This window comes from Phoxinus phoxinus (assembly GCF_949152265.1).
Source record: "Phoxinus phoxinus genome assembly, chromosome: 14".
NCBI classification, from domain to species: Eukaryota; Metazoa; Chordata; class Actinopteri; order Cypriniformes; family Leuciscidae; genus Phoxinus; species Phoxinus phoxinus.
Genome location: NC_136889.1, coordinates 18967551 through 18993731, shown reverse-complemented (window position 1 = coordinate 18993731; position 26181 = coordinate 18967551). Strand labels below are relative to the sequence as shown.

General features: G+C 36.4%; 4 protein-coding genes across 7 annotated transcripts; 1 reads left to right on the top strand and 3 right to left on the bottom strand.

Moving 5' to 3' along the window:
- The first annotated feature begins 804 nt into the window (after nucleotides 1–804).
- On the top strand, nucleotides 805–3676 carry tmem234 (transmembrane protein 234). 2 transcript variants are annotated; one of them, XM_079634593.1, is made up of 6 exons: nucleotides 805–1005; nucleotides 1865–1991; nucleotides 2319–2470; nucleotides 2553–2619; nucleotides 2760–2852; nucleotides 2949–3676. In XM_079634593.1, the coding sequence occupies exons 2-6, from the start codon at nucleotides 1979–1981 to the stop codon at nucleotides 3053–3055; spliced, it is 432 nt and encodes a 143-aa protein (XP_079490719.1). In that variant the 5' UTR covers nucleotides 805–1005; nucleotides 1865–1978; the 3' UTR covers nucleotides 3056–3676. The 2 variants fall into 2 exon arrangements, with proteins under 2 accessions (XP_079490719.1, XP_079490718.1); XM_079634592.1 differs by lacking the exon at nucleotides 805–1005 and having other exon boundaries at nucleotides 1961–2072; nucleotides 2949–3417.
- Nucleotides 3548–10507, bottom strand: dcdc2b (doublecortin domain containing 2B). 3 transcript variants are annotated; one of them, XM_079634587.1, is made up of 14 exons: nucleotides 10365–10507; nucleotides 10008–10121; nucleotides 8110–8308; nucleotides 7284–7341; nucleotides 6506–6576; nucleotides 6264–6395; nucleotides 6021–6167; nucleotides 5418–5457; nucleotides 5128–5166; nucleotides 4752–4929; nucleotides 4542–4651; nucleotides 4397–4468; nucleotides 3912–4001; nucleotides 3548–3681 (listed from the first exon to the last, which is right to left on the bottom strand). In XM_079634587.1, the coding sequence occupies exons 2-14, from the start codon at nucleotides 10087–10089 to the stop codon at nucleotides 3571–3573; spliced, it is 1329 nt and encodes a 442-aa protein (XP_079490713.1). In that variant the 5' UTR covers nucleotides 10090–10121; nucleotides 10365–10507; the 3' UTR covers nucleotides 3548–3570. The 3 variants fall into 3 exon arrangements, with proteins under 3 accessions (XP_079490713.1, XP_079490714.1, XP_079490712.1); XM_079634588.1 differs by having other exon boundaries at nucleotides 10008–10096; nucleotides 10470–10483; XM_079634586.1 differs by having other exon boundaries at nucleotides 10335–10468.
- A 2328-nt stretch (nucleotides 10508–12835) lies between these two features.
- Nucleotides 12836–14947, bottom strand: iqcc (IQ motif containing C). Its single transcript, XM_079635315.1, has 5 exons — nucleotides 14752–14947; nucleotides 14214–14357; nucleotides 13712–13985; nucleotides 13493–13614; nucleotides 12836–13408 (listed from the first exon to the last, which is right to left on the bottom strand). The coding sequence occupies exons 1-5, from the start codon at nucleotides 14791–14793 to the stop codon at nucleotides 13370–13372; spliced, it is 621 nt and encodes a 206-aa protein (XP_079491441.1). The 5' UTR covers nucleotides 14794–14947; the 3' UTR covers nucleotides 12836–13369.
- A 909-nt stretch (nucleotides 14948–15856) lies between these two features.
- Nucleotides 15857–24225, bottom strand: ccdc28b (coiled-coil domain containing 28B). Its single transcript, XM_079634591.1, has 6 exons — nucleotides 24032–24225; nucleotides 20649–20901; nucleotides 20364–20536; nucleotides 19982–20136; nucleotides 17850–17872; nucleotides 15857–17503 (listed from the first exon to the last, which is right to left on the bottom strand). The coding sequence occupies exons 2-6, from the start codon at nucleotides 20882–20884 to the stop codon at nucleotides 17449–17451; spliced, it is 642 nt and encodes a 213-aa protein (XP_079490717.1). The 5' UTR covers nucleotides 20885–20901; nucleotides 24032–24225; the 3' UTR covers nucleotides 15857–17448.
- Between the last annotated feature and the right edge of the window lie 1956 nt (nucleotides 24226–26181).

The following is a 26181-nucleotide window of genomic DNA, read 5'->3' as shown; positions in this document are numbered from 1 at the left end:
ACGTTAAATTCGTTGCTGATGTTATCAGAGGCCTTGTTTCTACAGACGCTACAAGTAACGAAAACCATTAAGACACAAGCAAATCTGTCCAGTCCACAGCATGAAGCTATGGTGACTCCAACTTAGAAAGCATATTTATGTTCACATTAGTTTACATTGTACGTTTATTATTTTTAATAATGTAAAAATCAACATGAAATGGGCTTTTGTTTACAGTGCATATTTAGGACATTACGTAACAACAGTGTGTGTGTGTTCTGGTTAAACAATTCACCAACAAGTTTAGCTATAAACTGCAACTTCAAACTGCAATGTGATGAAAACCAACCATCGTAATTTATTAACGCAATAACACATCAAACTTGCCTTATATCTTATTTTCCTAGCACGATAAACCAAGTAGCCTAGCTAATTTGACTAAATATGCAAATCACTATAAAATATTAGCTACGATATACTCTTTTGCTACACACCCAAAAGCATGACGGAAGGTTGTTATTTTAGATTATAAAGATATAATAAAAATATGGATGGATGCTCTTTTTTGGGCTTCAAATTTTCTCCAGCCATTCACTCCCAAGCTTGGATTAGCCAGGACATTTTTTATTATAACTCCGATTGTATTTGTCAGAAAGAAGAATGTCATATAGCCTAGCTTGAGGGTGAGTAAATCATGGGGTAATTTTAATTTATGGGTAAACTATCCCTTTAATTTATAGACAAATTGTTCTATAAATGAACATGCATCCCAGGACATTGTGTGTATGATTATTATTATATATTGTGCCTCTGGCATTTGTATTTATTTCATGCATGCTTTAATGCAGCACCGCCATCATGTTCAGCGCGAATGCCGCTTCGGTGTTAATAACTAAAAGCTTCCGGCAGTCCGGCAGACGCACTGGCACGTCGGCGCAGTGCCCACAGTCAGACTCGGACAAAGCAGCCTCAGCAGCATGGGCCAGGCTCAGACAAGCGATGCAATGTTAAAGTGACACAAAACTGGTAGGCTACGTCGTGTGTTAGCTGGAAAGGATTTGCATGCAGATATGATGTTCATTCTATTCAGAAGCAAGAAACAAGAAGTTTCCATGTTTCATTAACAGTTCATGTTAGTATTGTGTATCAACCATGATAACTGTTGTTTCCATAACCCCAAAATGTCATGTCATTTTCACTTTGTGTAATTTTGTATATTTATAAAAGACTGTGTGGTGGCTCATACCAACTTAATTGTAGCCTATTAACAAAAACTAGTTTGGGACTCCTATTCAATAGCCTTGTTATCCTAGGCCTACTGTTTATTCATCAGTAGGCTAGTCATATTCTTACCATTTATGTGTATGTTAAATAAATAAGTGTGTGTGTGTGTGTGTGTGTGTGTGTGTGTGTGTGTGTGTGTGTGTGTGTGTGTGTGTGTGTGTGTGTGTGTGTGTGTAATAAATTAGTTTTTTTTTTTAAAAAACAATTGTACATATGTATCATATATAAAAAGCCTAAAAAGTCAGGGAGAATGGTAGGTCCCATGGCCAAACCAGTTGAGAACCACTGCTGTAGTGAAGACGAAACTATTGAGGATGCACTTCTACATTGTGCAGTAGCCTTGGCTATTTACCAAGGAAAGAGAGGAGTTGATTAAGAAATTGAAAGATATAGGTATAATCAATTTCAATCTATCAAATCTAAGTTGCCTCGACAGTCAAGAATACAGAGAGAAATACTTCGGTATCTCAAAATAACAGAATTGGAAAGTAGAATTTAAATTACATATCCATGATGGCACAAAGTTAATTATTTTATTTATTTATTTATTCTTTCCTCATGATTGGTTTGTTTTTCCTTCCGTTGATGCTTCACACTCCAGTCCAGTTGGTGGCGGTAATACATCAAAAGTTGGATTATCAACCGCCATTAAACTATACAAGAAAAAGAAGAAGAAAAATGCAGTGCCAGTGTCCTTTACTTGAACAAGAGTAGAATGGTGTCAGCAGGTGAGACTGTTGTTGTGTATGCTGTACAAAGGTTTAGAGCTAGTAACTTACACACTACGTTTACCATCTCTTTCAATGGCGGTATGCGGCTCCGAAATCACTCAGCAGTAACCTAGTATCTGTCTTCCACAAGTGTGTCTGTCTGCATATATTTATGGAATCACTATGTTCCGTACTGTTTAAATTTATATATATATATATATATATATATGTGTGTGTGTGTGTGTGTGTGTGTGTGTGTGTGTGTGTGTGTGTGTGTGTGTGTGTGTGTGTGTGTGTGTGTGTTGAATTGCCCATTTAAAAATATCGCATAAACGTTCTCTCCAGGTGAAGTGCTTTGTCTGTTGTTGGTCGCGATCTTGTGGGGAGGAACAAACCCCTTCCTGAAAAAAGGCTCAGAGGGCATTGAAGGAGTTCAGAGGGACAACAAACTCCTCCAGTTTTTGGCCGAGATAAAATTCCTTTTTCTTAATCTCAAGGTGTGTACTTATTTTATGCATGTATTCTGTACCAGAATTGTTGTATATTTTATATAATTTGTATATACTATTTATTTTATAGTATCTGGTGCCATTCTTGTTAAACCAAAGTGGATCAGTAGTTTTCTATTTCACGCTCGCTTCTACAGGTGAGAAATTTCTAGGTATTGACAACTTATGTTAGGAATAGCATACTCTTACTATTTCTTCAGTGTATATATGATTCTCAATCATGATGAGAGAATATTATTGTAGTGTTGAGATTTTAAGTGTTTTTTTTGTTTTGTAGATCTATCTCTGGCCGTGCCCATGGTGAATTCCCTCACATTTCTGTTCACATTACTAATGGGTAAATTGCTTGGAGAAGAGTTTGGAGGAAAGGGTAAGGTATTAAAATAGGCCTACCTTTAATAACATCACTCACTCTCTCTCTATTGGCCACACAGGTCTTTCACTCTCTGTCTCTCTGCTCATGTAGGAGCTCTGCTGGGAATGTTACTCGTCATGTCTGGAGTGACTGTGTGCGTCCTGAGCTCTGTCTCTGAGACGGACAGCACAGGGCTCCGCAACACGAGTGACCACTAAAACATGCCACTGGACTGGAAGGTGAATGAGGAGATGGCTTGGACCAATGATCGGCTCCAGCCATGTTGTCAAACATATTCACCTCATTGAAAACTGGCACAATATCTGTGCTGCTTCTTTTTCTGTATATACCGTGAACCTTTACCAGGAGAAAACGATGTGTAACTTAAAATCTTTACTTGAACTGTGTTGGTGAAATCCAAATGTTTTGCACTTTAATCGCAACTGTGGGAAAAGTCACTTTTAAACGTATGTGGATTGTGGAACATACAAAATACTTGTACATATTGTATATTATTATCGGAAGTTTATATGGATTTGTACTAATAATGTGAAAGTGGCCAGTGTTTAAATACATTTATTTATATATTCAGAGGTCATATTTTGTTAAACATAAGAAATAAAAAAAAAAGCATATTTTTCAGCATGCTGAGATCACTGTTACTTTGAAAGGCAAATTATTTTAAATGCCATTTTTCACCAAAATAATGTCAAATGTACAGCGATCTCCATGTTCAGAGCATGTGTGTGGATTGGGAAAGTGTGTGTCTGTTTCCTGCATCATCTTCAGCCTGGAGAGGGCGCTCAGCATCCCTTTCTGTCTGTTCCTCATGGGAACCCAAAGTCTGATACATACACAAAGAGAGCAAGACAAGGTATTTAAATGATTCATGTTTACACATAATTCTAATAATTTCTAAATACGTAATCCGATATTAGACTATAAAAATATGCATTGAGTATTATTGGCTACCACCAGCAATTAGATATCAGGCCTTTACTAGAGATGGCACTACACTACATAATGTGCATTGATATATGCATTAAATATATTGTTTACAACTCATAAACTGACTGGTTCTTTCCGTGTTTCTTCACTTCGTGGGGAATGTTCAGAGACCCTGAGTGAAGATGATGAAGATCTGAAATGCCGTGTGTCTGACTCCTAAATGGGAACGAAATAAAATAATTTTACTGACCTGAAGAAAATCTGCATCATTTTGTGAGATTATACAATAATCCCTCTTAAAATGATTTAGTTCCATGTAAGCCTAAGTGAAAACACAATTAAGATGTAAAACTACAAAAAAGAAGTACATGTTCAATGCACAGTGTCTTAATGTCATGTTTGTTCTTTGCTGGACGTGTATCCATGCTGTGTTTCTCTCCGCAAAGCTGACTGGTCGTCCTTCTCGGACACTACAAACTCTTTCTCTCCGTTTTCACTGGAAAGATCAGCTGATGGACTGTGTATTTCACCAGAATGCATCTTAATTGGACCAAAAAGTGTTATTTCATGATTGAGTTGTCATTACTATCATGTGTATTTCACACACTCACATGATTTGTATTGGCTGGGTCCAACTGATCTCTTTCAGGAGGCTCTTCATCCTCCACAATATCTGCTTCTCTCTGAAATGATAACAATTTTAGAAAAGACTAGATCAGATGAGATGAGATGGGACAAAAGAGGGGAGAGGTGTACCTGGTCAATGGGAAGCTCTACAGTTGTGTTTTCATCCTCTGCGACCTCTTCAGCACCTCGAACCTCCTCTCTCATACTGTTCTCAGAAGCCTTAAACACACTGTGCTCATCTAACACAATATCACAAGAGAGACTGCAACAGGTTAATAAACAAAAAAAAAGTTACATTTTATTTAGTAAGTATATTTCATGTATTTGTTTAGCATTCACCTGTTGTGGCTTTAGTTGGGGGTCTGCGTGTGTGTGGGTGTCTGCGAACTCTCACAGGTCTAGCGTAGAAAACAGAGTTCTCCTCTCTTTCTCCTCTCCTTCCTCTCCTCTTAACCAGCTGAGGGGAGCTCTCTCGCTCCACCTCATCTCCCGTGGACTTCACACGCCTGCCTTCCCTCTGAAAGCAGACACCATTTACACAAGATATGCTCAATATAGTGGCTCAATGATCTGAAGCTTTTTTGGGTTCGGTTGAACGATGACGCTCTACTTTAAAGCACCAGTAAAGAAATGTGGATTTAAAAAAAGGGCATTGTTTACAGTGTACAAGAGGGGGAAAAGGAGAATTAGAAAAACTTGAGTATTTGGTTTTTACCTCGGGTGAATTCTGGAGGGTGGAGTCACTGTGGCTGTCCTGGGGAAAAAAATCTTTCTACTCTGAGTCGGATCGTCATAAGAGAACATTAACGAACTTTAACAGAACAATTTGTCTTATGAAACTGTATTAATCTGACACACAAAAATAAATATACAGCAGGGCTCCATACGCAAGTCTGAGACTAAAAGATAAAAATATATTTATTATATGATTTTGTAATATATTTTTAATAAGACAATATGTAAGATATATTTATTTTAACTCTGTATATTAAGTGTAAATAGTACCTTAATTCTTCTCTGAAATCCTCTGTCTCCTGCATAATGTCTAGAGTGAAGACAGATAGATCCTATTTAACATGATTTAATTTATACTCACACTGCGAGTCAAATGTATGGGATCAGTACAATTGTAATAATTTTGAAAATAAAGAAATAGTTATTTTATTCAGTAAGAATGCATTCATTGATCAAAATAGAAAGTAAAGACATGTATAATGTTACAAAGCATTTCTATTTAAAACAGTTCTTTTGAATTTTCTATTTCAAAGAATTAAAAAAACTTGTTAAGCGGCACAGCTGTTTTCAACACTGATAATAAGAAATGTTTCCTGAGCACAAAATATTATATTAGAATGATTTCTGGAGGATCATGTGACACTGAAGACTCAAGACTGGAGTAATGTCAGCTTTGCCATAACAGGAATAACTTACACTTTAAAATATATTAAAATAGTAATTTTAAATTGTAATAATATATCACAATAGTACTTTTTACTTTTAACCTTGGTGAGCATGAGTGACTCCTTTCAAAAATCTAATATAAAAATTCAGTAGTGTATGTGCACAAAAACGAGAGTATTGTTCATCTCAATTATCCACCCTCATCACCTGTCTGCGCTGCTGCCTGTTGCTTTGTTTAGCAGCATCTCCACATATGGGAGTTTCTTGAACCTCTCTGTTCCAACAGCAACATAGCTTTGCCCAGACTCCAGCTCCTCTGTGGAGGTCACTGTGATGCCCTCCAGAGTACAGAGCCTGAGAGGTCAACAAAGTGAAATGATTGCAGGAATCAAAACTATCTCGCCACGTATGAGGTCATCATAACACATACAGTATGTATATTTGTATCACCTGCGCACAGCTCCTGTGCGAAGCATGGCTTTTTCCGAAATGAGGCTCAGGATCTGCTCTAGATTTTTCTGCATGTGTCTGGGGATGATCAGACGCAGGGCAGGACTGAGGATGTCCCCGTTCCTAAATACACTGAATATGATAGGGAGAAGGAAGAATAAGTTTGAATTTCTCTGAAAGCATGATTAAAAAGTGGTTTAACAGAGTTAAAGCATTATGTTTGAGCATTTAAATGTTCTCACTGTATGATGCAGGGCAGAGTGATGACCTTCCTCCATTTTGCAGACACATTAGGCCTGACAAGTGCTTTAGCCTGTAAAAAGAGTACTTATTTTTAATTGACAATTATATGTATTATTTTGTCTATAAAAATACGAATATATACAAACAATCATTTTTGTATAGTGACCGTTAAACTGTAAACTAATTCTCAGGAAACGAATTTCCCACACAGTCTCTCATCATGTCTCGCATATCACGTTGCATACTCTTAATTCTCACATAATACAAAAATAGCACATAAATATTTCATGTCCATTTCTTTATTTGGCAAGTACGTAGCTGTCTAATAAGCAGGATAATGTGCAGTCAGTGATTCTCCAGCAAAGTAAATCAAATATGTTGACGCTGAGTCAGTGTCCCCTGCTCTCAAGGCTATTATTAACAGTGGTTTTAGCAGCTCTGTGCGCAGCATTAAGGGGTCAGGCTCTTAAACATGTCCTAACAAGCTTTCTGATCTGATAAGACTAACAGCGTGCCTCCCCTGGCCTTCTATTGTTGGAAGGGACAATAACGCCCCTTTCTCTCTCTCTCCTCTTTATGACACACTTCAGCTAAACATCCACAGCAACAACAAAAACACAAACACAGCATAACACGCCAGTACACAGACAAACAGGTATGATTTTTGATGCATAATTGCATACATCAACTTTAGAATATTGTAAAAAAAATATATATTTATAGCTGAATTGAGATATAAAAAGCAATAAATCAGTAATAAGTACAAAATTGATGTACCTGTGTTGGTTCCACAGCTCTGAACATCGGACCCTTCTTCTGTCCTGTACTCAGATAACTAAACATATAGAAAAGACAAACAAATACTATGCAGGTTTTAGACATTTATAATATCAAGCCTGGAATCTAGTTTTTTGATGCATGATCCTACTCTAACTCATAAAGTATTTATGAATATTTAGATTTAAAAAAATATATATTTTAATTTTAATTTTGGTTTTAAAGTCCCCCTGTAGTCAATAATTGTATCCCTTAAAACTCATATTTGATGTAAATGTAAAAGTTTTTTCATTCATGCCTTAAAATAGCTTGAATGTAACTCTACACACTTGCCTCATTTACTATACGCGGTTCATTGAATATTTACACTCACACCCACTCACTTCAAACCGCGATTTTGAGACGGTCTTTGGTTTACTAATGAATTTGCACATGGTTTGTCTTAAAGCACATAAAAAACACAACATAGACATATAAACAACATTAAAAACGTACTTTTCACCACAGGGAGATTTTAATAATTTTGTTATGAGTTATTAATTTGTATATGTTTTTTGTATTTTAGTAGGCTACTTCAAAAATATTAAATTTTTATTTCAGTTAGTTGCAACATTTATAACTTTTGTTTAGGTTTTTTACGTTTAAGCTTGTTATCTAATACTTTTATTTTATTTAATTTTCAGCTTTGATTCAATTACTGAAAATTATTTTAGTTTTAGTTAACAACACTGACTTTGAAGTTTCGTTATGTAATGTAATGTAATTCCCTTGATGTCAAGGACAGTGTAATTCAGAATATTCTCATTCTAAATGAATTCACACTTACTCCATTTTCTTAAAGCGCTCAAACCCTGCAGCCACATACTGTGCCCCTTGCTGTAGGTCAGTGAGGTCCGTGACCCGGTGGCCGCAGCGTGGCGTATAGAGAGTTCGAACAGCCAATGGAGCTCCGATACTGAGAGTGATATCATTAAGAAATGCATCCATGTTGGAGATTTGCCTCTGGTTGACCACAAATCTCCTTCCTGACCCAAAAAGACATACACATATATGAAACTCATGTCATTTTTATAGAAATATATACAATATATACATATATATATTCAATTCAATATTCTGTCTATATATACATATATATATATATGAAATATATGACACATATGAAATGACATGTAGTTTTATTTCAGAAATACTGTATATACACAGGGGCTAAAATGAACACTTTTACTTGCCAAGCGCCAAATGCGTGTAAAAATTTGGCATTGGCGAGTATATGAAACAGTGTCAATTGCCAGTTGTCCGGAAACATTTTTATAAATTCTAACAATTCAGTGTCACGAAAGTTTAAGCCTAGCAAATTTAATATTCAAAATTGCCAATTTAAATATTCAAGTGCAAGAAGATGCAAAAAGGAACTCACGTGTCGCGTGGGAAATCTAGTGTGTGCATTCAACCAAAGTGCGTGCCCAGACAGTGCGCGAGTACTGAAATAAGCTCTGTTTTACGTCTTCTTGCACTTGAACGGACATATTCGCACAAAATTATGTAAAAAAATGCCCGTCTCTGTGAGTATATATCCTAGTAAACACAATCGGTAATTTCTTTAGTGAAAGTAAAAAGTAGAGAAAGAAAGCGCATGTGTAGTACAATCACTCATTGTGTACAGTATCAGTATATTGGATCCGTGCAGGTGTTAAAGTGACAACATCCTAATATATTTCTGCTGCTGTCTTTATGTATCGTTAATGTCAATAAAACAAAAAAGGACCAAGAAACGCTGTCATAAATTAGCCTGGGTTTCCCCATACTGCCTTTGCGCAGCGCGATTTTATTCACGCTGAAAGGCAGTCTGGATACCATCGACCAGATTTTCGCCTCATCTAGGGAACCAATCACAGAACGGGGAGGGAGCAGCAAGACGATGACGACATCTATGCGACACAACTAAGCAGTTTGTTTATATCCATATATACATTCGACCCTCATGTTTATCTTGCACAAACGGCAATAGTCGCTGAACGTCATTGTTTACACAAAAATATCTTACCCATCGTCTTCTTCCTTGTCTAATTTCTGTCACTCTACATACGTCATCTGGTATAATGGAAACGATTGGCTATGAGCTACGTACAGGCGCTTTTGATAGACATTCTTAGCACCCAATAAACGGTGCCGGGCATTTGTAAACCACGCCTCAAATACGAGAAAATGCACATGTGGTTCCCAGACCCAAGTCTCAACGAGAATAGTTAGATAAATAAATAGAATAGTCTCAACGTTAGCCAGGCGTGTCATAAATGGCTGTTTTTGCTAAATCATTTAGGCCTACCCTTTTTACTTTGTTAGCGCACATTACTAGTCTTGTTGTAAACCATTAATCTGTGTTAAAAATTAAAACACAGAAACAAATGAGATTGTCGTGGTAATCTTTAATCGAAATCTGAACATTTGCTTCCTTCACTGATGACGTCAGTTTGATGCCTTGGGATCCTTAACCACTCCCCCCACCATCCGTCAGTTTTCTATGAGCGAGGGTAAAGTAAAACCCGCCCTCTATTCAATATTCCGTTTCACTTGGAAATACGTCACAAATATAAAAAATATTTATGGCCGGTAAATTTTCTAAAGTCACCAGCCAATGAGAGGTGTGGCAAAAGCTTGCTTAGTATATATATATATATATAAAACAATTATACAGAAAACTGTTTTAGAACCTGTTCCAACCTGAAAAGAATGGGTCTCCATTTCTGTAAACCTTTACACTCTTGACTGGAGGCAGGTGACTAGAGACTCCAGTGGATGCCATGATGACCCTAAACTAGCCACATTAACACACACCTGTAAAATAAACACAAACAGAGATTAACCCCCTAAATAGGACACCTTACTTATGCCATCAAAATGTAACCATACATTTGTAAAAACACAACTGTAGAAGTACAGATCCAAACCTTATTCACACACAAGAACACACAAATTGATTCACTTAATATAGATCAGAGGTGCACTCACATCCTTATGTAAATCCACACACTCACAAAAAATACTTACAAAGGAAACATATATTATCCAGTTGATCACCTGGAGAGAAATATCATCTGGTCTGTTACTTCCAGTTGTGCTACTTTCTTTTAGTGTTTATTTCTAATAGTAAAGCACTGAGTGTGAGAGACTCAAACACCTCACCCTGACTCCCTCCCTTTCGCACACAGACAGACTGAAGTGTTTCCTGGTTGCCATGGCAGCATTACTAACTATGGCGGCGGCCTTTGTGGGGCTTTAACAACAAGACGGAGAGGGAGGGAGAGTAGAGGGAGAGGGTGAGAAAGAGAGAGGGTGAGAGAGAGAGAGAGAGAGAGAGAGAGAGAGAGAGAGAGAGAGAGAGAGAGAGAGAGAGACTTCAATTTATTAATTACACCACCAATAAATTAAAACGAATTGCCTTTACCTGAATTCATAAATAGGTTTAGAAAACCAAAAATGTAAGCCCCAAAACGGCTAACGTACTTATATTGAGGGTTGTGCGTGAAGAAGTATTCGTGTTGTTCGTGTCCTCGGAGAATTAACTGTTATGTACCTTATTATCATCATCACTACAGAGAGCAGAAACCTTAAAACACAGTGACGTAAATAACCGCTGTGGAGTGATAATGAATTAAAACTGCCTTTCGTTTATCATTTCCAATATAAAACATGTAGCAACCCTGAAATTTGAAGTTAAGTAATCATGAAGTTAACGTTTATATGCTATATTTTCATGCCTTACAGTCGGGTTTAGATTAGAGATGGCCGATAAAAGAGTTTACATTTTGCGACGATATAAACAATCAAGCAGAACGAGATAACTTAGATATATTCAACTACTTATATCTGTAATATACGGTAGTTTACATTTTGCTACGAGTTTTTATCACGCAGGCGATATATATTGTGTGTGTATAATTTATATGAGTGTGGTTAAATCTTGTAGCCCATTATCGCTGGGCTATAATATAACACTGATTATATATTTATGCTATATAAATAATCTGTACAATAGATGCAGATATAATTACAGGGTTAAAAAAATTATCACAACGCCCACTTCTAAGCAAGCTGCTAAACTGTTTAAAATTAATAGCATACTATACATACAGTCATGGCCAAAATTGTTGGCACCCCTGGTAAATATGATCAAAACTGGCTGTAAAAAATAAATCTGCATTGTTTATCCTTTTGATCTTTCATTCAAAAAATTGCCAAAATTCTAACCTTTCATTGAAGCAAGAGAATTGAAAGTGGGGCTAAATCACATTATGAAATAAATGTTTTTCTCCAAAACACGTTGGCCACAATTATTGGCACCCTTTTATTAAATACTTTTTGCAACCTCCTTTTGCCAAGATAACAGCTTTGAGTTTTTTCCTATAATGCCTGATGAGTTTGGAGAACACCTGACAAGAGATCAGAGACCATTCCTCCATACAGAATCTCTCCAGATCCTGCAGATTCCCAGATCCATGTTGGTGCTTTTTCTCTTCAGTTCAGCCCACTCATTTTCTATAGGGTTCAGGCCAGGGACTGGGATGGCCATTGCAGATCTTGGTTTTGTGCTCAGTGACCCATTTTTGTTTTGATTTTGCTATTTGTTTTTGGATCATTATAAGATTTAATGTTATAAGATTTCTAGCCCCGGCTGTTAGGTTTCGATTTTTTATCTGTTGGTATTTGATCCAATCCATGATGCCATGTATCTGAACAAGATGTCCAGGACCTCTGGCAGAAAATTAGGCCCACAGCAGTAAAGATACAGCAGAGTATTTCATTTTACACATGGGGTACTTTTTTATCCCTGTGTGCACCAAACCCATCTTAAGTGTTTGCTGCCAAAAAAGCTATTTTTTTGGTTCCTCTGTCCATAGAACGTTTGAAAAGTACCTGACACTACTGGCACTTCAAACTGGACGGGTTCTATGGTCAGATGAAACAAAAAAAATAGCTTTTTTGGCAGCAAACACTTAAGATGGGTTTGGTGCACACAGGGATAAAAAAGTACCCCATGTGTAAAATGAAATACTCTGCTGTATCTTTACTGCTGTGGGCCTAATTTTCTGCCAGAGGTCCTGGACATCTTGTTCAGATACATGGCATCATGGATTGGATCAAATACCAACAGATAAAAAATAGAAACCTAACAGCCGGGGCTAGAAATCTTATAACGGGCCATGTTTGGATCTTCCAACAGGACAGTGATCCAAAAACAAATATCAAAATCAAAACAAAAATGGGTCACTGAGCACAAAACCAAGATCTGCAATGGCCATCCCAGTCCCTGGCCTGAACCCTATAGAAAATGAGTGGGCTGAACTGAAGAGAAGAAGCACCAACATGGATCTGGGAATCTGCAGGATCTGGAGAGATTCTGTATGGAGGAATGGTTTCTGATCTCTTGTCAGGTGTTCTCCAAACTCATCAGGCATTATAGGAGAAAACTCAGAGCTGTTATCTTGGCAAAAGGAGGTTGCAAAAAGTATTTAATAAAAGGGTGCCAATAATTGTGGCCAACGTGTTTTGGAGAAAAACATTTATTTCATAATGTGATTTAGCCCCACTTTCAATTCTCTTGCTTCAATGAAAGGTTAGAATTTTGGCAATTTTTTGAATGAAAGATCAAAAGGATAAACAATGCAGATTTATTTTTTACAGCCAGTTTTAAACATATTTACCAGGGGTGCCAACAATTTTGGCCATGACTGTACATAAATATACATGATATACATAACATACGTATTTAGTACCCTGAAGAAGTTTCATCCAAAAACTTGGATAATGGAGATAATAGTCCTTTCAGAATTAAACACTAACGGCTTAATTGTGATACAGGGAAAAAAATATCAGTATGTGCAAGTTATATTTATTTCTGAAATGTAATTTATACAAAAATACAATCTCTTCTTTAACACAGACACATTTATGAACAAAACAAACTTATAAATAAACATGGTTTACAACAATTCTTAAACATTCTGTAAATCTGCTGTAAATGTTACAAATAAATTAGAAAAACATCTCTCAAAATGTTGGTCCACTTCAGACCTGGTCCAGTATCAGTGAGACGCATCCATTCTCTGTTTAAGGGAGAGATACTGCAAAGGAGCAGAGCAGATACATTTTCAGACTATATATATTAAACAATGTAAAAAAAATAAAAAAAGATACACTTTTCTCACTTTCTTTCTGCTATTGATGGCTTGCTGGATCCACAGCAGCTCCATGGCCAAAGTGCTCCGCTGCTGCTTCAGAGAGTTAGGAGTGTGTGTAGTGTCTTTCCAAACTGAATGCAAACTTGGTCCTGCCAAAAACAAAAACATAAAGTCCAGCTGTTTTTTTTTTTAAATAATCTTTGTATTCTTTTTTTTTTTTTTTACCAAAGTCTCTTCTCATAGCACCTGTCTGAAATAAGCTGCTGTGGCAAACATCTGAATTCACAGCACTGCAAAGTGTAGTAGAATAATCCGCCAGGTTTTGTCCGACCTCGTCCACAGGTGTGGAAGTGTCTCTGCTGGCTGTTTCAGGAGCTTCGTCTCTCTCTGGTACCTGGATTTCAGACTGTGGGAGAGTTTTCTCACTGTCCTCATTTTCTATCTTCTGTTCCCTCTTAGAGTCATCCTGACGGTCATGGCACTGAAACCTGGATCGCTCATACTGCAGCAATAGGCTTTTCTATAGATTACATTATAAACATGAAAAAATATCATTATGCAATGTGAATATTGATACTAACTGACATACGTGAATCAATCAATTAATCAACAGATGAGATGCATTCAATAGCTAAATTATACAAACAAGAAGACATTATCTGAAAATCTAAAATAAAAGCTTCTGTGACATGTAGTTTTTAAACAGCAGTAGACAGTATGAGGAATGATTAATGATAAAGAAGCTCACAGTGTCAGTAAAATGAGGTTTGGGAATGATGTTTCCTCTCCACTGCAAGTGATCCAATCCTCCATCAATCTCTCGCACGATGTCCTCAAACTGAGTCTGAACCAAACTCAGACCTTGCCTCATCACATAACCGCGACACTGAGCCTGGAGAAGACAATATACAATGTTAGCTTTACTTTCCTGATACTGGGACTAAACTGGGATCCACTAAACCTCTGCACATGTTTATTTATAAAGCACAAGCTATAGAACTTCTGTTGTTAAAAAGTTAATTTAAATACATGTACTATTCAAAAGCAAATTTTATTTGTTATCTTATACGGTTTTTAAAATGTATTGAAAAGAACAGACAAGGTCCTCACAACAAAAAAAAGATCTGCAGCAAAAATTAAGATAAACAAATGAATATGAATAACGACTGTAGTGTAAACAAAAATGAACTTGCCTAGTTACTCATCAGACAGACGTTTAAACAAATAATTTATAAAATACACGCACATCAACTTTAGAAACTGAATCATAATAATAATAATACTACCTGAAATTGAGTTAATATCTGAATCAATGTCTGTTCGTTCATAACGCCGCGTTTGAAGGTTTGAACGGCTGATTGTGCATTTCTTCCAGATTTCTTCCCCAACAGACACAGCGAGGATCAGACAGGTTTCAGCTCATGACCGCCACCCGCTGTTTGGAAGAGGTTTTGGTAATGGGGTACTTTCATGTCCGTCCCCTTGACCCCAATGTACTGTACCGGTCAAAAGTTTGGATACATTACTGTTTTTAACGTTTTTGAAAGAAGTATTTTATGCTCATCAACCTTGCATTTATTTGATCAAAAATACAGAACGAAACAGTAATATTGTGAAATAAATATATATAATATAGGCCTACTTTAAATATACTTTATTTCTGTGATGCAAAGCTGAATTTTTGAAGAAAAAAATTACTGACCCCAGACTTTTGAACGGTAGTGTATATTCTTAAAAAATATTTATATTTTAAATAAATCCTGAAAAGAGTTATAAAAAAATATTAAGCAGCACAACTGTTTCCAACAATGATGATAATACGTCAGCATATTAGAATGATTTCTGAAGGATCATGTGACACTGAAGACTGGAGTAATGATGCTAAAAATTCAGCTTTGCCATCACAGGAATAAATTATATATTTTACATATATATATAAGTAGAAAACCACTATTTAAAACTGTAATAATATTTCAAAATATTAATGTTTTTTCTGTATTTTTTATCAAATAAATGCAGGCTTGATGAACATAAACGTAGTAATGTTAAAAATAGTAATGTTTCCAAAATGTGACTGGTACTGTACGTTTTAATATATTGTATAAAATACTGAACCCCCAATTTAAATGTTTTTTCTTTTGCACAATAATGATAATATAGGTGAATAAAAATTAAAAAACTACTTTGGTTTGAGCGGATTATGTCACATTTAATGCTTCTATACTTCTAAACTAGCAAATTATTAAGAAAAAAATATTTCCCCCCTTTCTCTATAATCAAAATGCTTCACACAATACTGCATCTCTTGTGTTTGATTTGAATTAATCAAACTGCTTACACTACCTATTACTTGATTACCCATAATTGCAATAAGTCACAAAAAGTCAAAGTGAGTTAACTGTTGCATTAAGTTTTATTACTTAAAGCACACAAATAGAAAATAGTTTATATGCACTGATAAACAAAAGACATGGACAAAAAGCAAAACACACAGATATTGTCTTTTTCAAATAACTAAATAATAAATAATTCACAGGAAGAATAGAAATGTCATTTTTAAATGATTCTTTCAAATGCTTTCGACTACAGCCTGTACGTGCAGATGCAGGGTCAGATTCCTGCCACGAATCAATCCTATATTAATTTAAACAGACTTGCCCTCAATTGCAACAGTACCGATTCTCTATTGAAATAGTTGGAGGTAGGCATAGGTCAGCTGTGAAATGAAGTTGCTGCATTATGAAAAATATATATAAAATTCAAACGGGTGTTTCTTTTACTTTTCTCTAAACTTGTCCATTTGTTGTGCTGATGTTTTATAAGTGAAACTGGCGTAAAATGAGAAGACTGGCTTTTCAAAAGGGGTTGTTGTTAGTAACCTTGTATACGTATTATGGACTATGTAAAAAAAATTGCAGTTTTGATCCACTGCAGATCTTTATTAGATGTTACTGCACTGCGTTTGTGCTTTGGGCTAGAGACTACAAATCTACAAGTTTCAAATACAATCTTGTGCTCCACGAAGAAATGGAGGAATTCTCGAGCTCTCTAAATTCTAGAATTACCCAAATCTCAACTTTTTTTAGAACCTGAAATTTGAAATGCCTGATTCCATTATGTTTTCAATTTAGTTTATACAAAGATAACACACACACACACAAATCCTGTACATTTCCATCAGTTCCATTTAGAATAACAAACAACTTCTATCATAATTGTTCCTATATCAACATAGATATTTAAAACTCTAGTTTACAAACATGGAATATAACACTATTTGAAATAATCGTCCTTCAATTTTAATGTACAAGCATCTACAAAAAGACTCCATTCCATTATTTCGAGAGTCCCATGATGAGGACCTTCCGGTAAAACAATCAATGTAATCTAGAGACTGAGAAGAGGCACTAAGATCAATGATCTCAAGCAGTCCTGAGTGAGTTTATAGCTACTCCACAGCCATTTACAACATCATTCCAGAGAACACAGACCGATAACAAAAAGAAAATCCATTGCGTATGTGCTGATCGACGGATAATGTAAGTGTTAATCTTCTCCTTCACTGCTGTCATAGTTAAACAAGAACAGACTTCAGAAACCCGAGATCTAGAATTATTAGATCAACTGAGTCAGCCTTTAGTGATGAATGAACCTGTGGAATCAACTCATTCAAACCCTAGAGTAAGTACAGTTACTATTTATCCCATTGTAAACACTTAAACAAAAATGGCTTTCAGGCTCAAAATCATTGGAATTGTTAAATGCAAAGACTAAAATATTTAGACAAACAAGAAATGCCTTTTTTGCTGTTAAATTTCATTCACGTGGAGAATGTGCTTTGATGCTGCTGCCGTCACTTAGCATTGCATTAGTCACGGATCACGATGACGGCGCTCATTAACTTGCAGTTGAGTTGTAGCCATGGCAACTTGGGCTTTGGTCTGCACAGTGATTTGATGGTCGGCTGGGTTTGGTTTCTTGCTTCAGGTGTTGGAGGTCTTGGGTAAGTCTTGATTTTCCGCCAGGTGGAGTTTCTGTCTGGTTAAACAGCATTAAGGAGATATGCACTGCTAATGTACATCTAATGTACAAGGTCTGGAGGTCCTATTACATATAAACATGCTGACTCCAGTATTCTGTCTGCACATATAATGCATGTACCTATTTGGCTTCCATTAGGACACATCTGATCTAAGATGTTTTGAGAAACACAATCCCTGCACTTACTGAAACTAAAACTAAGTGCTAAACTGAGAACACTGAGAGCTTTCAGTCGAACACAAACCCTCTCTGGATAAACACCATTTTTTTAAAAGTCAATAAACATTGTATTTTGTCATTCTTGCAATGTACAACACATACAAACCATAGTGTGGAAGGATACATGGAGCTGCTCAATTCTTCCAGCTATATGGGACAAAAACAGAGATGCATTTAAAAAATCTATATAATTTGCTGCTTCTTTAAAAAGACCAATCTATACAGTTGACAGAATCAGTATAGCAGGAACAAGACTTCAGACAATAACAAATCCTGATTATTTTTGTAATTCAGCCAGTATGTTGACAAAAACTGATTTGTGAAGTACACGCTGTAGTTTTTCAAACATTACGAACTGCACTGCAGAAAAGCTTTTCATCTTTACACCATGCCCTAACAAAACTAATTTATTAAATCCTAAATATTTTACATTATGCTTTTATTTTTGATTGTTATAAACGCCAATAAGATTCTATGGATTCTTGGACATTAATTTAGTAATACATGGGTGAATCCATGTCCAAGTCATATTTTACCTTAAAATCATAAGAACAAAATCATATATTCCTTAAAAATAAGTATTTTAGGAGGACCATTAAATGTTTTGCCCTGTGGCATTATTTTCAATATTATTAATTAAAACAATAATAGATAAATGAATGAATACATATTTGATTAATTTAACATATCACGGTAGTATTTGTTATGCTGCTGATTAAAAAAATAATACATTCGAAAAAAGAGTAGTACAGTAATGAGAATGAATAATGGGAATTTTAGATACATTTATAAGTAAAATATTGCATTATGGAGAGTGGAGGGCATGTGCTTAATTAAATTGTCACAACGCAAAAACAAGCTTAATGAAAAAAAGTGTGATAAAAGGTAACCTAAACTCGTTTTTATAAGATTCAAATCCACTCTGTTATATTGAGTGAATCATCAATAATGAAACAGTTCACACACTCTCTCTCACACACTCTCGGCTCTGTAGCACATACCACTGAGCTGACAGCTAGAAGGGAAATACTATCAATAGTAACTGTCCAGCCCTTCACAGGCTGATGAAAGAATTCAGTCAGAGAGCGACACTTGGACTTGGATAATAATACAAGATTCAGTCACAGGCCTGTATTGAGATACAGGGTATTATTGTGTCCAGTCATTGAGTATTTGTGTGTGAGAGACGCTCAGAGTGCTTGAATAGTGGAGAGAGAACAAATAGACTGGTGTTCCATATCCAGTCAATCCGGATTCCACTAATGTGTGCGTCTACTGTAAGGTACAAATATACATTTGCATGTGAAAACAGAATAAATGTCTGTGGTTTAAGCTTCGGTATGAATGCATAAGACATTAGGGCTGCACGATTTTGAAAAAAAATTTAAATTGTGATTAAAATTTAAAATAAAAGTTCCAAGTTTGTTGTGCTTGTTTGCAGGGCTGCACAATTTGCCCAAATATGTTGTGATAATACATCAATAATCATCATCATCATCATTATTATTATAATATTACTACTAAGCCCTTAAAGCTTCTCTTTTGTTGACAACAGCTGTTTTTTTGGAAGATGGGTGGTGCATGTGCATTAATTCCTAAATGCAGGTTATACATGACCCAAACTCACGGTGGATGCAGGGATGAGTTCGCAATGGAGCAGAATTTACTGAAAAGACACTGAAAACACTGAATCTTGAGCTCAGCGTTGCGCTTTACTCTGAAAACACACAGCACATATGTGACCCTGGACCACAAAACCAGTCACATGGGTAAAAATTTTTACAATTGAGATTTATACATCACTTTTCCATTGATGTATGGTTTGTAAGGATAGGACAATATTTGACCGAGATTTGAAAATCTGGAATCTAAACATTGAGAAAATCACCTTTAAAGTTGTCCATTTATGTTCGCGATTGTGCTGCATTCACTCACAAAAATAAATGTTTTATATATTTACGGTAGGAAATTTACAAAATATCTTCATGGACCTTGATATTTACTTAATATCCTAATGATTTTTGGCATTAAAAAGAAAAAAATAGATAATTTTGACCCATACAATGTATTGTTGGCTATTGCCACAAATACACACGTGCGACTTGTGACTGGTTTTGTGATCCAGGGTCAAATATTTTCATTTAATTTATTTCCACTTGATAATCGCAAAGCCATATCACTATTTCTGTGTTATTTCAATTAATCGTGCTGCCCTACAAGAGTTGCATGATAAAATGAGGTGAATTAATGTCTTACGTTAGAAAGCAGGTGTTCAAGATTGCGGTCCGAAGCGCTTTTTCTCTGGTCTTCAGACAGCTCCTCCACATGACTGTCCAGACTGAAATGGAGCCGGGCCAGACGTTCCTGCATCTCCCTCACATGCTCTAGTTGCTCAAAGGAGCACACCTTACCTGCAAACACACCGTGTTATACACATAGAAACTGAGATAGTACCTTACTAGACTCGTAAAGCAAAAATATATCAACTCACTGATGAATTAGGTGGTGTAAATGTGCCACCCTTACACACCTTTGCATTCCTCAAAAATGTCCCAACAATTAAGACTGCCAACCGACTCTAATTACAGCCCAAACTATTAAAGCTTCTGAATAAAACCCTAGCGCACATGTGTCATACCGAAAGCCTGCAGTTTTCCAGAGTGAAAGTCGTTGAGCAGGTTGAGCAGTCCTCCCTCCATCTCTCTCACATCGGAGACGTCGGTGAGGAATGAGTGCTGGAGCGGTGAGGAGGACTGGGACACGCGACTAGGTCCGGCGGGCTGTGGAGCTCTGGGCTTCTCTCTGTGAGGCCTGTTTCGGTACAAATAGAAGCAGAATCACTACTAGACTCTATTTTGTGGCATCATTTTTAAATGTCGAATAAAAACACAAAGATCAAACTTAGGAGAACACGCACACAAACCTTGTGTTTTTAGGGGGAACCACAGGAACGGCAAGAGCTTCTTTAGATGGACCCATTGCCCCCACCGATCTCTTGCACTTTCCCCTGGGTTTGGGGGAGGGAGGATGAGGCAGACCCAATGAGAATGTGGCGCTCTTACTCGCCGGGAGAACGGTGAGCTTTCGAGGGTTGATTGGCGGAGGAGGGGGATGGGGAAGGGACACTTTGGGACTCCTTTTCTTCCTCTTGTCCTCCATGAGGGCACTGGCACTTTCTAAGAGACATAGACAAGAGCTTTCAGCCACTGAGATGTAGGGAATACAACATGATCTGATCCTGCACTCTTAAAGGGATAGGAACCCTAAAATTAAAATTAAGTCAAAAATTACTCACCCTGGTGTTGTTCTAATGCCATATTTCTTTTATTAACCCACTCGTGCTTGTTCATATAATGCCAGTGAATAGCGACCAGCATCAAGCTTTTTTAAAAAGATGCAAAGGTATCACAGAAGGATGCAACACGTGTCATATATTATATTGTATCATATATTATAAGTGTTCTGTGAGTATACGATATGAACAATATTATTATTATTTAACAAAAATCATAACCTTGGCCGTTAGTCTTCAATGCATGGCTACGGTGACATGCTCGTTCTGACTCTAACACAGCAGTTTACTCCGTCTTGGCCAACAAAAACAGGACAAGAAATACAATCCATCATGTACCTTTTTCTCTGAGGTGAATCTATCCATTGTGTTCATCAGAAACAAGAAGTTACCGCATTCACATCTGTCAACAGAGTTCTGACCCCAGAACACATGGAATATACAACAAGTGTTGGATCATGTGATCATTCTGTGATACTTTTGCGTTTAAAGAAAAAGAAGCTTAATGCTGTTCGCTCTTCACTGCCATTATATGGACGATTGCAAGCGAGGCTTTTTTTTATGATCCTTTTGTGGTCCATAAAAGAAAGAAGGGCATACGGCATTCTTCGTTTAGACGAACACAATCGGAATTATATAAAAAAATGTCCTGGCTCTTTCAAGCTTTATAATGGCAGTGAATTGCTGTTTCTGTTTTGAAGTCCTTTAAAGTGCATCCATCCAGGATAAAAGTCCTCCACAAGAGTAACTCTCTTGTATGTATGACGTAGGATGTACAGGTAGGAGTATCGTAAGTTTAGACGCCTCTCGCGGTTCAAACAAACAGGGCTGGGCAACAAACTCAAGCTCCTTTGACATTTCTCTTTAGAAATTTTAGCTTTGTTTAGCTCTATCCTCTGCGCTTCCACGTTTGTCATTACGTTCTGCGTCAGGTCAAGGGTCACTCTTACACCGTAAATCGATGCGTACGGCCGTCTGCCGGAAGCTAGTTATTTTAGTAGATAAAGTTTTAAATATGGATATTTTTCTTACACGAACGCATTGCTTCACTTCAGAAGACCTTTATTAACCCACCCGAGCCGTGTGGAGGACTTTTATCATGGATGGATGCACTTTAAAGGACTTCAAATCAGAAACAGCCATTCAATGCCACTATGAAGCTTGGAGGGGCCAGGACATTTTTTAATATAACTCCGATTGTATTCGTCTGAAAGAAGAATGTCATATACACCTAGGATGGCTTGAGGGTGAGTAAAATCATAGGGTAATTTTCTTTTTTGAGTGAACTATCCCTTTAAGGGAACATTCCATTTTGCAAACATTATGGGAACATTACTTTTGAATGTTCTTTGAACATTCTGAAACAAGTAGTAACATTAAATGTTAAAAGAACATCCAACTAAAACGTAAAAAAAATTAATTAATGATGAATAGATAATTATTTTGTGCTAATGCTTTTAGAACATAATTAAAGACTAAATCACTTTGAACAAACATTCTATTAATGTTACTGGCAAAACAGTAGTTTAACTTTGAGAGAACCTTACCAGAACATTCCCTGTTAGCTGGGGAAGAACTATTTTTGGACCAAATGACCTTTCAGGGAACCATTTATTTACTTAGTGTGAAAACATTTTAATAATCTGAAGAACCCTTAAAGAACCTTTGCAATGGAAATGTTCCATAAATGTTAAAGGTTGTGCATGGAACCATAGATGCCAATAACAAAGATTTATTTTTAACAGTGTGTGCTAAAGTGGAATAGCACGTAATGTCAAAAAGATAAAGGTAGAGTGTGTTATTTATTTAGAGTCACTGAATGGAATTGCAAAAATATTGTTATATGAAAGAGTGTTACCTGAACATTGTAGCCATCCTAAAGCATATGTACTTTTTTTAATGGGAAAGGTACATGTTCAGGCTCTTTCTGCTTTGTTTTGGTTAGGAAGGCAACAAGAGCATTACATAATAATAAGGGCCCCCGCCACAGAGATAAATTAAATAATGTGGGGGGCCCAAATATGAAGGTTTGTCACATGCCTTGAGAGTCCTGTTGGTATCACTGAACTCAAGTCAATTTCAGCTTTGAAGCGAACATATTTCAATCACAGCAGGTCAGTGAGAGCCTGCGTTAAACATTTAGCAATTATTAATGTCTGACCTTGAGCTGCAAATAGATGGAATGGAAAATTCAATGTTTTGTGTGACTGCATGAAGTCAAATAACAATATCAATGGTAACATGCTTGATAAATATCATTGGTAAATGTATGAAATCATACTTCTAATCATTCTAACTTTGTGGCTAATCATTCTAACCTCCACCAAAACTATATATTGGTTTTATGGATAAAGTAAGCCTCAGCCATTTTCTGGTTTATTTATTCTCCTGTTCTGGTTCTCACCCTGTGTAAAGAAATACCTTGTTATCAAGCTTTTTCTTAGAAATTGCAACTACTAGGGTCAGGTTTCTACACTCTGGTATCAATTCAACCATCTGTAAATAAAAGTAACATGGCAGCAGGTGTAAGAATATCACTGACCTTTTTTGAAAATATAACAATACTCTATTATTTGAATCCAAATGTGTATGTTCCTGTTCACCCTTAATTCCATATAAATGGTGGATTCTAAATAAGAATCTAGATTTTATAAATAAAAATTCGATATAAAATAAATGAATGATATTCTATATTATAATAGCCATTCAGATGAAGGATTATTCATTGCCAGGCAGCAAGTAGCTACTGAACAATCTGGGTCAAAATCTCAATTTTAACGCTCTTTATATTAGGCTACTAACGTTACATTACGTGTTTTTTACGCGATATACTCCATTTTTTCTTTGCATTTATAGAATTGTAGCTTATGAGTTGAAATGTTTACCAATGCGAGATCTACTGTATGTCTCATTTGGGGAAGAGGTTTTACACAGAATGGAAAGGATTTGCACAGGATGCCCCATGAGGCGCGATGCGCACAACGTCATATGGCTAAACAAAACGGTTTACTCACCGGCTGGCGGATACGGATGGGGCTCTTTGAGCTTTCCAACGCAAATTTAAGACGCCCGTGTTGGTTTTTCCATTCCAATGACGTATGATTTATACGCGGTCCGTTTTAAAAGCCGACATCAAGTGCGTGCTGTTTCCAGCGGGAGCTCTCCGTGGTCTCCTACTTCCCGATCGCGATTCTGCAGCTCGTACTATGGTGAAGCTTGGTTATTATTAATATTCATGAGATGCGCTTTCGCTATTGGAAGAAGCGTCCTAACTACATAATTAATATCCAAGAGCCGAGCCTAAACAATGGGTACGCTATCAACGTCAAAATAACAAAATTATTATTCATGAGTTAAACCTTCGCCATACTAGAAGTGGTCACAATAGGATGCAAGCGAAGCTCTCGTTTAAAGACACAGAGCATCACAATAAGTATTAAAACCCCAGCAACACAGCTGGCTATTTATACAACGTGTTTTAATATGCCATTATACTACAAAAATAAATGGCTCTATAATGAATCTCTGCATTGTCAACGAACCGTTGACCGAAATCTGTAGCCATTGAGACACGTGTGTCGTCATCTAAAGGCGATAAATGATCCTCTTCAGGTCCAGGAAAAGAAAGTTGTTTTAATTTAGTATTTTTGTCTTTTTATCTATTTAGTATCAATGTCATTAAATTGTTTTAGATTATAAGAAAGAAGAAGAAAAAAAAAAAAATATTTTAATATATGTCCACTGTACTGGACACCGTGACATGTACAGGGGGAAAAGGGATTTTTTTTTTCATTCACCAATCAATTTTAAGTTTTTTTTTTAACCAAACCTGTGCATAAAGATTATTCTCAATGTTATGAAAGATATAACGGAATGGATTGATATACCATTTTACTTTATGCAATATGTGGGTAAAATGGCCATAAATGTGTAGTCCCATTCAATACAATGTAAACAATATATAGTTATGACAAACAGTTAGAAAAATTATAATTTAGACTAATGTCAGACTTAAATGATAAAGATATTATCCATGACTGCTAAATTTGATCACTAAATTAAAGGGATAGTTCACTTTGAAATTAAATTTTGGTATGTTTTAGCTTACCTAAAGGGCATCCAAGATGTAGGTGTCTTTTTTTCCGCTGTAGTTTCAATTTTGATATTTTTAGGTCAAACTGTTCTTGTCTGACAGTCATATCATGCAGGTCTATGGTCACTGTCTCAAAGAGCATGCAGAGTCCAAATTAAAACAATTCCCCATCGTCCAAATTAAACAATTCCCCATCGTAAGTACACATTGATGGCCTAAGACACGAAACGAGCGGTTTGTGTGAGAAAACGAACGGTATTTATATCGTTTTTATATCTAAGGGCGCGAGCGCTTCCTTCTGTGTGACGTGTACGCAGACTGGTGCATAGATATATATCCACTAGAATTCGCATTAAAGACATTCGTTCCAAGGAACTGCCGTAGCCAAGGCGACATCTAGTGTATACTTCTATGCACCAGTCTGCGCACACGTCACACACCAGGATGCGCTCGCGCCCTCAGATCACTTGGACGTGGCTGTGTTACAAGAGGTAAAAACGATATAAATACTGTTCGTTTTCTCACACAAACCGCTCGTTTCGTGTCTTAGGCCATCAATGTGTACTTACGATGGGGAATTGTTTAATTTGGACGATGGGGAATTGTTTTAATTTGGACTCTGCATGCTCTTTGAGACAGTGACCATAGACCTGCATGATATGACTGTCAGACAAGAACGGTTTGACCTAAAAATATCAAAATTGAAACTACTGCGGAAAAAAAGACACTTACATCTTGGATGCCCTTTAGGTAAGCTAAAACATACCAAAATTTTTATTTCAAAGTGAACTATCCCTTTAATGTCAGACATTTTTAAAAACCAAGGAGAAGTTGTCGTCATGGTGAAACCTAACATTTGGTATCTCTGAAAAGCCCTGAATGTGCTCTTTACAGAACATCCAGACTGTAAAACTGTGACATATATGGTGTCAGAGAAATTTACTAAAATATAATGGACAGAAGTTTTTTCCTAGGTCCCAGAACCTGAGAAATATGATGATGATAAATCTAGGGCCTATTGTTTTCAAAGGGTATTTGTTTCAAAATAAATACAAATATTTTAATTTTAGT

Excerpts from the sequence above, each read along its gene's own strand:
- dcdc2b (XM_079634587.1), bottom strand. The coding sequence starts at position 10,089 with ATGGCATCCACTGGAGTCTCTAGTCACCTGCCTCCAGTCAAGAGTGTA. Across the intron at positions 8,309-10,007 it reads TGGAGACCCATTCTTTTCAG|GAAGGAGATTTGTGGTCAAC; the intron begins GTTGGAACAGGT and ends TTTTTGGGTCAG. Across the intron at positions 5,458-6,020 it reads ACAGGCAGCAGCGCAGACAG|ACATTATGCAGGAGACAGAG; the intron begins GTGATGAGGGTG and ends TCTTCACTCTAG.
- ccdc28b (XM_079634591.1), bottom strand. The coding sequence starts at position 20,884 with ATGGAGGACAAGAGGAAGAAAAGGAGTCCCAAAGTGTCCCTTCCCCAT. Across the intron at positions 20,537-20,648 it reads GTTCCCCCTAAAAACACAAG|GCCTCACAGAGAGAAGCCCA; the intron begins GTTTGTGTGCGT and ends GTACCGAAACAG. Across the intron at positions 17,873-19,981 it reads TTGAACACCTGCTTTCTAAC|CTGGAAGAATTGAGCAGCTC; the intron begins GTAAGACATTAA and ends TGTCCCATATAG.
- tmem234 (XM_079634592.1), top strand. The coding sequence starts at position 1,979 with ATGGTGTCAGCAGGTGAGACTGTTGTTGTGTATGCTGTACAAAGGTTT. Across the intron at positions 2,073-2,318 it reads TACCATCTCTTTCAATGGCG|GTGAAGTGCTTTGTCTGTTG; the intron begins GTATGCGGCTCC and ends CGTTCTCTCCAG. Across the intron at positions 2,620-2,759 it reads TTTCACGCTCGCTTCTACAG|ATCTATCTCTGGCCGTGCCC; the intron begins GTGAGAAATTTC and ends TTTGTTTTGTAG.
- iqcc (XM_079635315.1), bottom strand. The coding sequence starts at position 14,793 with ATGAACGAACAGACATTGATTCAGATATTAACTCAATTTCAG. Across the intron at positions 14,358-14,751 it reads AGATATTAACTCAATTTCAG|GCTCAGTGTCGCGGTTATGT; the intron begins GTAGTATTATTA and ends TGTCTTCTCCAG. Across the intron at positions 13,409-13,492 it reads CCATCAATAGCAGAAAGAAA|TATCTCTCCCTTAAACAGAG; the intron begins GTGAGAAAAGTG and ends GCTCCTTTGCAG.